Raw genomic sequence first — 11,278 nt, 5'->3', positions numbered from 1 at the left:
CAACTGACTTCAAGCATGCTTTTGCCCAATAGTTACATGCGACGGGAGGGTTATGTATTATATCCCGCCTACTTTAGTGTAAATAAACGCGATTAAGCTGCCAATCACTTTATAATGACGTATGAGTTAGCCAATGATATATCAAAACGGGTGGAGTCAGAGTTGATTGATAGGGCACTGCTGCAATGAAATCGCTAGTTTGCTCAACACGTAGACGTATATATAAGGTTTCTGCCACATTCTCTTCCTTTGTGATAATGTCGGCTGAATATGAAGACAGGTACAGTAAGGAACGCACATTTTTAGAACTGTATTGCGTAAAATTCATCAAATTGTAATTTCAAAGAAAAAATGTATTATCGTAACGCATACTATTTGACTTTGACTTGTTAGATATCTGGCTAGCCTGTATGCTAACGTTATATGTAGTTAGTTAACGTAACCTATGTGTAAAGGTCCCTCAATTCGGCCTTTTTTAGGTAACGAGTTATTCGTAATATATATTACGTAATATAACCAACATCGATCGACAGCATTTTATTTTCTGTTGTGAAAGCGTACGAATTAAACTTTTATGTTTGGAAAACCGCTGCCGGAACGTTAGCCAATTTTCAGTACGATATGCTGCGGTGCCGGCTTCTCGGCAAGCACGTGAGTGACGAACTTGACTTGAGCCTGGTTTAGCCTAGGCCTTTCCGGAATAGGCGTACCTGTTGTGGCTTTTCTGTGTTGTAATGTGAATTTAGTGAGCCTCACTTCTGAAAATACGTCAAATTTATTTATCGAAAGATCTTGGGCAGGTCCAGCAGGATGGCTCGAGCAAAGGGCGGGGGGTGGAAATGTCACGCACATGGTCGTAGTTACCGGCGTGACAATGGCAGGCCTTATTGTCCTGCTATTGCTAGTTTTGTTTGACCTTTTTATCACATCCCAAGTGGATAGGTATTGTGTTTTAAAAAATGTTCGCGATTTGTTGACTTAATATTGATCTGGTTGCCAATTCACTCGGAGTGATCGACATTGGGCCTCGTTTGCTATCTAGCAGGCTAATGCTTAACATGATGATTACCAGCGCATGTAAACCAGAATTATTTTCAGAGATTACTTTCAATTGTAATATTACGTTAAGTCCGTTTTTGAACATCTAAGTAATTTTAAACAAGTATTTTACACGTTCAATCGTCGTTTACGCATGCTGCTAGCCGTCACTGGAATTCGGGCCTTGGTAAACGACCATCTTGAAATATCTGAAAAAGAAATGGCCGCCTTTCGACCATGGGCGTTTTTCCGGGAAATGCCTCCCGCCCACTCTCTACGTGTTCTACTCTACACAATCTCCATTGTGCAATTCGTCTGTTTAGCAATACTTACGAAACGGTTAACTGACTTTATTGTAATCCTTTTTCTAGTAGAAATTACGTCTCCACCAGAAACAATTTCTCACTTGAACAGTATCGCCTGTCCAGTGTAGCCTATAAGTAACGATATTTGTCTTCAAGCTTAAAGGCAGCTTTACGTTAAAATGTGTAGGATTGTTTGCTGTTGTCCCTTATGGAATTTGCTAATGTCATATTTAAAAAATATATATTTTTCAGACCTCCCAGAGATAATGGCCCTGAGGGCATGGAGCCAGATGGGATCATTGAGGTGAGTAATGCTAAATTGGATGAAAAGGAAAAGCGATTCAAGAGCGCCAATTCCAACTTGATGTGTTTTATCAGCTATCGATGCTAAAACAGTAGGTCATCAAGTTGCACTGGATAAGTGTATGGTCATGTTTATATTCTACTTTCTACAGAGCAACTGGAATGAAATCGTGGACAGTTTTGATGAGATGAACTTGGGCGAGAAGCTGCTCAGGGGAATCTATGCCTATGGTTTTGAAAAACCCTCTGCTATCCAGCAGAGGGCTATCCTCCCTTGTATCAAGGGTGAGTATTCAACCACACTCACACTTCAGATGGTTGGGTCTAAATGTTATTAACCTTATGGGGGAGTTAAACTCTTAAGAAAGCATGAACTTGTCACCTTAAAGACCTCTAACATTCACTTAAGCCAAGGGAACTAAAGTCACTACTTCTGCTTTACTTAAAGCCCCCTGTCAACTGGGCAAGGCGGTGTCCTCTAATGGCACTGAGTCTTATATCTGCCAGGGGAAGAGCGAATGAGACCATATTCATCCCAGTCAACTCTGTTCAGTGAGGAATAGGCTGGTTCATGCTATGGGCACAGATGTAACGGCCAGTCAAATGTAGTGCATTTTTACTTTAATTTACAGAGAATTTAACTCTTAAAAACTGGTAGTGGGTGGTTCGTTACACTTAAATGTGTATGCTTGTTAGCTGACGTGCTAGTAAAAAGCATGTGTTCAAGTAATCGCAAAATAGCTGTGCCGTTAATGGTATAGTAAATGCAAACGGGGGGGGGTGTGTGTGTGTGTATAGTATGCCACATTTTTTTATATATACAATGAGCTGACATTGACAATCTCCCATCCTGCCTGTTCCCAGGTTATGATGTGATTGCACAGGCTCAGTCTGGTACTGGGAAGACTGCCACCTTCGCCATTTCCATTCTGCAGCAGATTGACATGGAGCTGAAGGGCACCCAAGCCCTGGTCCTGGCCCCCACCAGAGAGCTGGCTCAGCAGGTATGTCCTGGGGGGAATGGGCACGTTACTTGACAGAAATGTAACTAGATTACACTAAGTAATGTCACACTATTCTAAACTCGTTGCCTCCTGTGTGTGGTAACCTAATGTTCCCTGTCAACTGGGCAAGGCGGTGTTCTCTAGTGGCACTGAGTCTTATATCTGCCAGGGGAAGAGCGAATGAGTCCATGTTCATCCCAGTCAACTCTGTTCAGTGAGGAATAGGCTGGTTCATGCTATGGGCATAGATCTATAAAACCTGTACATTATAACAGTTTGTATAGCGTATAACAGAAATGTACTGGCCAAACCTGACATGTACAAGTCAACCAGGCCAAAGACTTTTCCCTGTAATGGGCTACACATGCTTCACAATACTCCGATGCCAGATGAATTGGGAATTAATTAACCTTGTCACTTAAACTGACGTTCTTTCAAACCAATACCAACTCAGTTATTCTAGTTGCACCTCTGACACACATCACCGATCAGAACTCAAAACGATACCCCTCTAGCTAATGCTTTTTCTTTTTTTTCTCCTTCCTCGATAGATCCAGAAGGTGATCCTGGCCCTGGGTGACTACATGGGAGCCTCCTGCCATGCCTGTATAGGAGGGACCAATGTCCGTAACGAGGTTACCAAGCTCCAGGCTGAGGCCCCTCACATAGTGGTGGGGACCCCTGGCCGTGTGTTTGATATGTTGAACCGCAAATACCTGGGTAAGTGCTGGGCTAGTGGTTGACCAAACGTTTAATTGACAATCGATGGGTTGAAGTTACACTTGGCGTGAGGCTTTACAATGTTTTATTTTGCGTGTGCTCAATTATCAGATGTAGCTTGTACCGTTTGAATTGGTGTTTATGCGTTTGAGTGTCCGGGTGTGGTTATAGAGCTGTATAGTGATGAAATCCATGCGTGTCAACTGACTCTGGAACCCCCTGAGTGTTCTAGTTCCGCCTGTCAGCGTTCTGTTGGCTGGTGTGTTCTAAACCTCAGGGCTCTGGAACTCGTGATCAGATTCCACACTGGCTGAATACAGCACTCAATGACTCAGCACTTTTTTTTGTGAAGTAGTAGGGAAAAAATAATTTGGGATTTCATCTGTCTAATATTGCTAGTGGTGATATTACCAGTAAAGATAGAATTAAATTTGTATATGCATGTTTAATTAGTTCTTGTTTAATTAGTTCTTGTTGCATCACTACGCCTTCCCTCCATCCAGCCTCCAAGAACATCAAGATGTTTGTGCTGGACGAGGCAGATGAGATGTTGAGTCGAGGGTTCAAGGACCAGATCTACGAGATCTTCCAGAAGCTCCCCACCAGCACGCAGGTACGTCAATCTGAGTAGGACCGACTTTAGCTTGAGACATTTGACATATGTGTCTGTCGTTGACATTACTAGAAACATTTGTCATGGTTAATTGCCGTAAGGGAAGTATGAACTTGATGCAGTGGTGGTGTTACACTGAAACTGTCCCACTCCCTATAGTATGGGGGGGCCAGAGATAACTCTCCTCCCAGCTTGTGTGCTGTGTCTGGAATGAAGGTCTTTGGTAGAGAATCTAGAATCTGCTCTCCACAGTGACTGGGCTCTCTGTCCCTCCTCACGACTTAATAGCAGTTTACAACTTATTCACTTGCTTCACAGCTGTCAGTTTGCAACAAGTCACCACACTCAACCATACCTGTCACTCATGTGATTGAGGTTGGCATTGCCTCTTCCCTGAGGTTGAACTGTTGTAGAAAGTTTGTGGTAATGTTGATTGAGTTCAACATGCCTAACCTCCATGTGGTTGACCATTGCTCTCTGAAACGGCACCCTATTCCCTCTAGTGACTAAAGTGAGTGCTCAATTTGGGGAATTGGATGCTACCAGGTAGTAGCTAGTGGAGGTAAGAATTAACAGATGTTACATTACTATCTAATGGCCTTTAACCTCTAACCCCTCCAGGTGGTGCTGCTGTCTGCCACCATGCCCCAGGATGTGCTGGAGGTCACCAAGAAGTTCATGCGTGAACCCATCCGCATCCTGGTCAAGAAGGAGGAGCTCACCCTGGAGGGTATCCGCCAGTTCTACATCAACGTTGAGAAAGAGGTGAGGGTTGCCCTTAGGCACAGATCTAGGATCAGTTGAAGGTGGGATTGTTATTTATTTAGATGTAGACCTTAGGCGAGTTTAGAGTAAGGCTTGGTTTGACTGTACCTACAGTCATTTGCTTCTCATTTTAATGATTGCGTTTACATGGTAAACACATCTTCTGACAGCTGGTATGTGAACATTTGGTTAAAGGTAATTGAAGTGAACTCAAAAAAAAATTACCTTCTATTTAACTACTCAAGTCAGTTAAGAACAAATACTTATTTTCAATGACGACCTAGTAACAGTGGGTTAACTGCGTTCAGGAGTAGAATGACACATTTTTACCTTGCCAGCTCTGGGATTTGGTCTTGTAACCTTTCGGTTGCTTTTACTGAACCAAGGGTACAAAAGCCCCACTAAGTAGCATGTCATCTTAGCTCATCACAGAACCATAGGCATGGTGTAAATGTGGACGGTCAACATTAAGACTTCTCTTGCCAGTAAGGTAAAGACTGTTTTATTAAACTTGTGCTTGTCAACTGATCCCAGAATCCCCTGGGGCTCCCTGTGGCCTGGGTTGCCCTTCTGTCAGCTGGTTGTTACTGGGCCTCAGGGCTCTGGGGGCATGATCTGACTGTCACCCTGAAAACACACCCCTCTATTGGACAAATGCCTTGCAATGGTTATTGGCTCTTGGGCATTAGTTTTGATGATTTATAACTTCTCATGAGACTTGTAGTGATTAAAGGCTACGTTGAGTTGGCTTGCAGACTAAGGTAAAAGAAAGTTGAGATGTGTAAATTGAAAGTGAGAACTTTGGAGAGGGTTCACTCATGACCCAGCACATCTTCCCTAACTCCATATTGTGCATGAATATGGGTTTGCCTAACTGGTGCATCAACGCTATATTCCATTGCTTTGTCATCCCCCTGATCTGTTCCTCTGTCTCACCTGTTAGGAATGGAAGCTGGACACCCTGTGTGACCTTTATGAAACCCTGACCATTACCCAGGCTGTGATCTTCATAAACACCAGGAGGAAGGTGGACTGGCTCACTGAGAAGATGCACGCCAGGGACTTCACCGTCTCTGCTCTGGTAAGAGACGATAAACTTGAATGTCTGTGGCCTTAAACTGCTCTGGGTAAGAGGCTAATGAGGCTTTAAAGAAGTTGGATCATTGCATGTATAAACACTTCTCTTGAAGTGAACTTGGGCTACAGCATTGGTTTGATGATTTATCTTTATGTTCTTACTAGACCTGGTGGTATTTTGGCTTTTATTTTTAATCATCCCTGTAACTGAACTAGGGCTTTTGGTAGGTCATTGTAAATAACATAGCTATGTCAATGTGAGGCTGTCCCATAGAAATTGCATAACTCCTTTTTATACATCTATGCTCTGCCCTCATCTCCCCTGTCAACTGGGCAAGGCAGTGTCCTCTAATGGCGCTGAGTCTTATATCTGCCAGGGGAAGAGAGAAGGAGTCCATATTCATCCCAGTCAACTCTGTTCAGTGAGGAATAGGCTGGTTCATGCTATGGGCACAGTATTTGCATGTTGTGTAGTGGTTTGACGTTACCTCAAGTCCAACTCCTGTAATCATACAGTAATATTTTCTTCAATGTCCAAGTCTAGAATCTCATAGCCATAATTGAAGTGGTTTGTGTATTCATATCACCTCTATACCTGAAGTCTTTCTGCGAAACATGGTAATGGCTTACTATTCACCCTAAACTCTTTACTTTTATATTTTTTAGATATAACTATGCTGTAGGCGCTAGGAACCCAAGCATTTAGCTACACCCACATAACCTATGCCTAATAAGATGTGTATATTATGTCCTCTTCCAGCATGGAGACATGGACCAGAAGGAGAGAGACCTGATCATGAGGGAGTTCCGCTCAGGCTCCAGTAGAGTTCTTATCACCACTGACCTGCTGGTAAGTCACTTCCGGCAATGACATCGAGCTCAAGTAGTTTCCCTGTTCCATGCGATGGTGTCTCACTATAATGGTTCCCCACCCACTTCCTGTTAATTTAAGTCCAGAGATAACTCTCCTCCCAGCTTGTGTGCTGTGTCTGGAATGAAGGTCTCTGGTAGAGAATCTAGAATCTGCTCTCCACAGTGACTGGGCTCACAGTCCCTACTCACAACTTATTAGCAGTTTACAACCTTTTGCTAATTTAACTTTCTTTCCTTGCTGTTGACTGACTCAAAATAGCAAGTATTGCACAATGTTTCCAGTGCTACCTATCCCTCTAGTCTAGATGGTATCATGGTATTGCTCAACGGTTGAATTAGTTGGCATGATCCTCCATTTCCATAGAATAGTTTGGCTTTCTCCAATGTCTATAAAGTAGTCTTTTACAGCGCTTGATTTTCAACCTTTTATACATCGGTATTACTGACTGGCCAACTGGGCCTATTTGTACTGTGACCTGTGTCCCAAATGCCATCAGCCTGTCTTTAGTCACCTTTTAACCTGGGACTGACTGTCCCCCCATCTCTCTCCTTGTCCCCCAGGCCAGAGGTATTGATGTCCAGCAGGTGTCACTGGTCATCAACTATGACCTGCCCACCAACCGGGAGAACTACATCCACAGGTGAGACTAATACTATGACTCCCAGCATAAAGCGTTAGACTTTATTGTCCTTTGTGGGAATATGTCTGACTTCACACGTAGTTGACGTAAAAGCAAATGGCTTTGATACCAGGTCAGCCATGTGTTTGACATGCTAAACTATGGCTGTATAATGATGAAATCCATGCGTGTCAACTGACTCTGGAACCCCCTGAGTGTTCTAGTTCCGCCTGTCAGCGTTCTGTTGGCTGGCGTGTTCTAAACCTCAGGGCTCTGGAACTCATGATCAGATTCCACACTGGCTGAATACAGCGTTATGTAGTTTGATACTAGTTGGTTGAAATTGCGAATCCTTTCAGTGTTCCGTCGGGTTTCATTCAATGGTTTCACCAGATTTAACTAACGAATTGGGGGGGGGGGGGGGTGTAAATGGTTAATTGTTATGTAATAGCATGAACCTATAGCTCTTTCAGTGGCGCAAAGCACAACATTCAATGAAGGGTCATATCGACCTGCCACAGTTGCATTTGAACTACATGTCACCTTAGATGGAACCTAATGTCCAACCTAACCTCTGCTTCCTCTGTCAGGATTGGCCGAGGTGGTCGTTTCGGTCGTAAGGGCGTTGCCATCAACATGGTGACTGAGGAGGACAAGCGTACGCTGCGGGACATTGAGACGTTCTACAACACCACCGTCGAGGAGATGCCAATGAACGTGGCTGACCTCATCTAGTTTCTACATTCTAGAGGATTTCGTTTGGCCCCAGGTCCCCCCCCCCCCCTCCATATCCGTCCCAACCTCCCACTTCATCAAACACTGAACAAAAACGTCCCCCTGCCCCTTTAAATGAGGTTCCTTGGTCCCTACCACCTTTACCTGGGATACAATTAGATCCTTCTAGATCCCTCCCCTGCAATCTGATCCTGTTTCACCATGATTCTGATCCTTGACCTAGTATTCTAACCCAACTCAAATTTCTCTTAACTGTGGGGGTGGGGGCGGTCTTTATGGCCCATTCCTTTAGTCTGCAGTTAAGCTTATTTGAGTCCTACCTAACCCTTCCCATTGTCTTTCTAAAGTCAAAAATGTGTTCTGTTTTGATGGGTTTGTTTTTAAGCTCAACTCCCTGACATGATGGGGGCAATCGCGCTACTCAGACTGAAGTTTAGAATTGATAATGGTTGTTAAAGAAGAACCCATATAGTTAGAGGCCACATCATTCATTACTATAATGGCTTCTGTGCCCCCTCCCAACTCAACCCTGTCCTGACTATCCAAGTTATGGTTATGATATATCCACTCTATCCCCAATGGTGCAATTTAGTGGCATTTGTGTATGTCGGCGGGGGGGTGTGACCTGCTTTTATGCTGGCTCTGGCTGTCTGATTCTGCACCATACATACCCTATAATGCACAGTAGGCAATAGGGTGCCATTTTGGATGCACCGTTCTTACTATTGTAAAGTGTATCATTGATCTACAGTCAGTGGGTGTTTTGAGTTCTTCAGTAAGTGTGCAACAAACTATACCATGGACTTTTTGGTCTTGGAGATGTGTTATTACATTACCATTTGCCAGAATACAGCTTCTAAAGATTACAATGTATACTGAAATTGGTATCCAACCCTATTCTCAGTGGGTATTTAAAGGTTCGTTTAAGGGGCTTCAACAAATAAAAAAAACATTGTATAGAAAAAAGCAGAAAAAAAATCGCAATCATGAATGAGTATGAAATGTTTTCCTCTTGATGTCTGAGCTCTCTGCTGTGCTATTCTCTTGTTTATATTTCTGCTTTATCCTGTATAGTCCCAAGTTGTGAGGTAGCATTATTTTTTTGTTTGAAACCTGTTGCTTATTGGTGGGGCTGCATGGGAACTGACTGCTCACTGCAGAATAGGTTATGGAGGGGATTTACAATCCATACCCTGTTTCGAACTGTCACAAGAACCCTGCTGTGGGAGTTTCAAAAGGACAGGTCTTTTTTTTTTTTTTTTTAAGAGATATCTGATTTGAAAGGGTGGTGTCACTTTTGTAACCTACCTCACCAAACTGTTGGGGGGGGGGTCTTTACACGTAAAGGACCAAACTACAAATGATTGAGTATATAGAGATTAATATTATAACATGTTTTTTTTTTTTTCAACAGCTAAAAAAATATGGGCTGTCATTGGGTGTCAGGGATGTGGGAATTTATTGATTTGTCAGTGCTATTTTTAAAATGTGATTATGAAAATTAACCTTTTTTGAGACAGAGGCCATGTATCAACTTTTCTACATTGGGTTCTGTATAGTATTTATTTTAATGGTCTTAAATAAAAGGTGTTTCTCCTTTTTAACAAGTTAACCATGGTTCAAGTTGCATTCATATCCACTTTCTCACATTGAGGTCATATACCAAACAACCTTATTTGATACTTTAAGTTGTACTTTAAAGTGGTGATGGTGGGTTACAATGTGCATTCATATCTAATTTCAGACATTTAGGTTAACCTTAGTATTTGCTTTAAATGGATGCTTTGGATATTGAGACCCTATATCAACTTCTCCCAGATTCAGATTAATTTGTGGAAACCATTCTTTCTGTCCAGTATGAAGCTGGTTTTGTGAGCCAGTGCTAATGCTCAACTCCTGACTGACTTTGTACTGGACACATATCAACTAGTTAATCCTACTCGAAGTAGATCAAGGGCCTCATTGTCAATCTCTATTATTGCTAGGCTTTTTGAGTGACGGTGGTACTTGACATTTTCCACCATAAATTGCCATTGTGGTTCAAGCGCATTCACCTTCACATTGGGACAGTTGAATGATTTATGGACAAGTACGCCTAATGAAAGTGAGACTTCCTAAAGAGTAAAGGTATGTAATCGGTGTATGCGAGAGGGAAATTTGTTTTTATCCAAGCAACCTGCTTTACACGCACATTTGGTTGGACAGGCTGGCACAGAATAAGCAATTTTATAGGGGTGAAGTTCAGTGCTCAAAGGAATGGCAGTTTTTGGTGGGTTACAAAACTAGAACTGTTTAAATTCGCCACCAGGGGGCAACCTAGTCGGATTACCGAACTTTAAAACTACTTTGAACTAATGGTATCTCTTTCTTGTGAATAGACCACTGCGATTTTGCCTTAACTCTGGTACTATCCTGTTCCGAAAGGTCAGACGAGCCTAACTACAAAATGACACATTGAATTTAGTAAATATTTATGAGGAAGGTCAAACGAGGCTGACTAAAACATGGCAACTTTAAGGAAGTAGATATGTTTCCAGTTGCTCGTGTCTAGTGATTAGACTTCATATTAACAGATCTAAACAGTGTAAAGCATTCACTTTATTGCTACATTTCAGTGATACCTGCATGGTACTGGAACTTTGCCATGATTCTTTGGTATTACTAGACCTATTGTCTTGAAGCAATTGGGCCCCCTGTGTAAACACAGCCTCTGTAACAGACGTCTTTAAGTAATTTCCCTGTGATATGAAGATGGCACTTTACGAGTTGGGTTGATTTGTTGCAAGTGTGTCTGGTGAAAATGCATAGTAACAGATTGACATTTTAGGCATCATTAACTTTTTCTAGGCTTATGTTTCCTGTCACAGTTGGCCATTTTGTAGTGTGGGAAATAAAAGCATTGTAAAAAATACTTTCAGAAATCAAACCTTTAAAGTCAGATTTTTTCTTTTTCAGATTAAGTGATTTATTGAGATATATCAGTTGCTAATTTGCTCCAAGGGTGCAGTACTACTATGGCTGACCTAGTAAAACAACACATTTCACTGCAGCTATCCCGTGTGTGACAATTATACATTAAGAAAAAGGGGAAAGGAGATATCATATTGGCTATGGACTTTACAGGTGTAGTTTTGCTTGATGAACACAAGATGTCGTTTTGTTAGATGTGAACAAGTCCAAGTCAGCAAAAGTTCATCAGAATGTGTAGCCTAGCTCTAGCTACAC

General features: G+C 42.3%; 1 protein-coding gene and 3 non-coding genes across 4 annotated transcripts; all 4 read left to right on the top strand.

The window, feature by feature from the left end:
- The first annotated feature begins 187 nt into the window (after window positions 1-187).
- LOC110500376 (eukaryotic initiation factor 4A-I) lies at window positions 188-9,665 on the top strand. The gene is made up of 11 exons (XM_021577710.3): window positions 188-280; window positions 1,596-1,647; window positions 1,799-1,931; window positions 2,511-2,650; window positions 3,202-3,370; window positions 3,874-3,983; window positions 4,605-4,748; window positions 5,692-5,829; window positions 6,586-6,675; window positions 7,260-7,339; window positions 7,909-9,665. The coding sequence occupies exons 1-11, from the start codon at window positions 258-260 to the stop codon at window positions 8,051-8,053; spliced, it is 1,224 nt and encodes a 407-aa protein (XP_021433385.3). The 5' UTR covers window positions 188-257; the 3' UTR covers window positions 8,054-9,665.
- Window positions 3,546-3,688, top strand: LOC118943026 (small nucleolar RNA SNORD10). The gene has a single exon (XR_005038762.1). It is a non-coding gene; the product is annotated as a small nucleolar RNA SNORD10 (small nucleolar RNA).
- Window positions 5,248-5,383, top strand: LOC118943027 (small nucleolar RNA SNORD10). Its single transcript, XR_005038763.2, has one exon. It is a non-coding gene; the product is annotated as a small nucleolar RNA SNORD10 (small nucleolar RNA).
- LOC118943025 (small nucleolar RNA SNORD10) lies at window positions 7,486-7,628 on the top strand. The gene has a single exon (XR_005038761.1). It is a non-coding gene; the product is annotated as a small nucleolar RNA SNORD10 (small nucleolar RNA).
- Window positions 9,666-11,278: the final 1,613 nt, after the last annotated feature.

The sequence above is a fragment of the Oncorhynchus mykiss genome, chromosome 21 (assembly GCF_057628025.1).
Source record: "Oncorhynchus mykiss isolate SJ-2025 chromosome 21, ASM5762802v1, whole genome shotgun sequence".
Lineage (NCBI taxonomy): Eukaryota > Metazoa > Chordata > Actinopteri > Salmoniformes > Salmonidae > Oncorhynchus > Oncorhynchus mykiss.
Note: the sequence above shows the minus strand (reverse complement) of the source record. Positions and strands in the feature narration are given on the sequence as shown.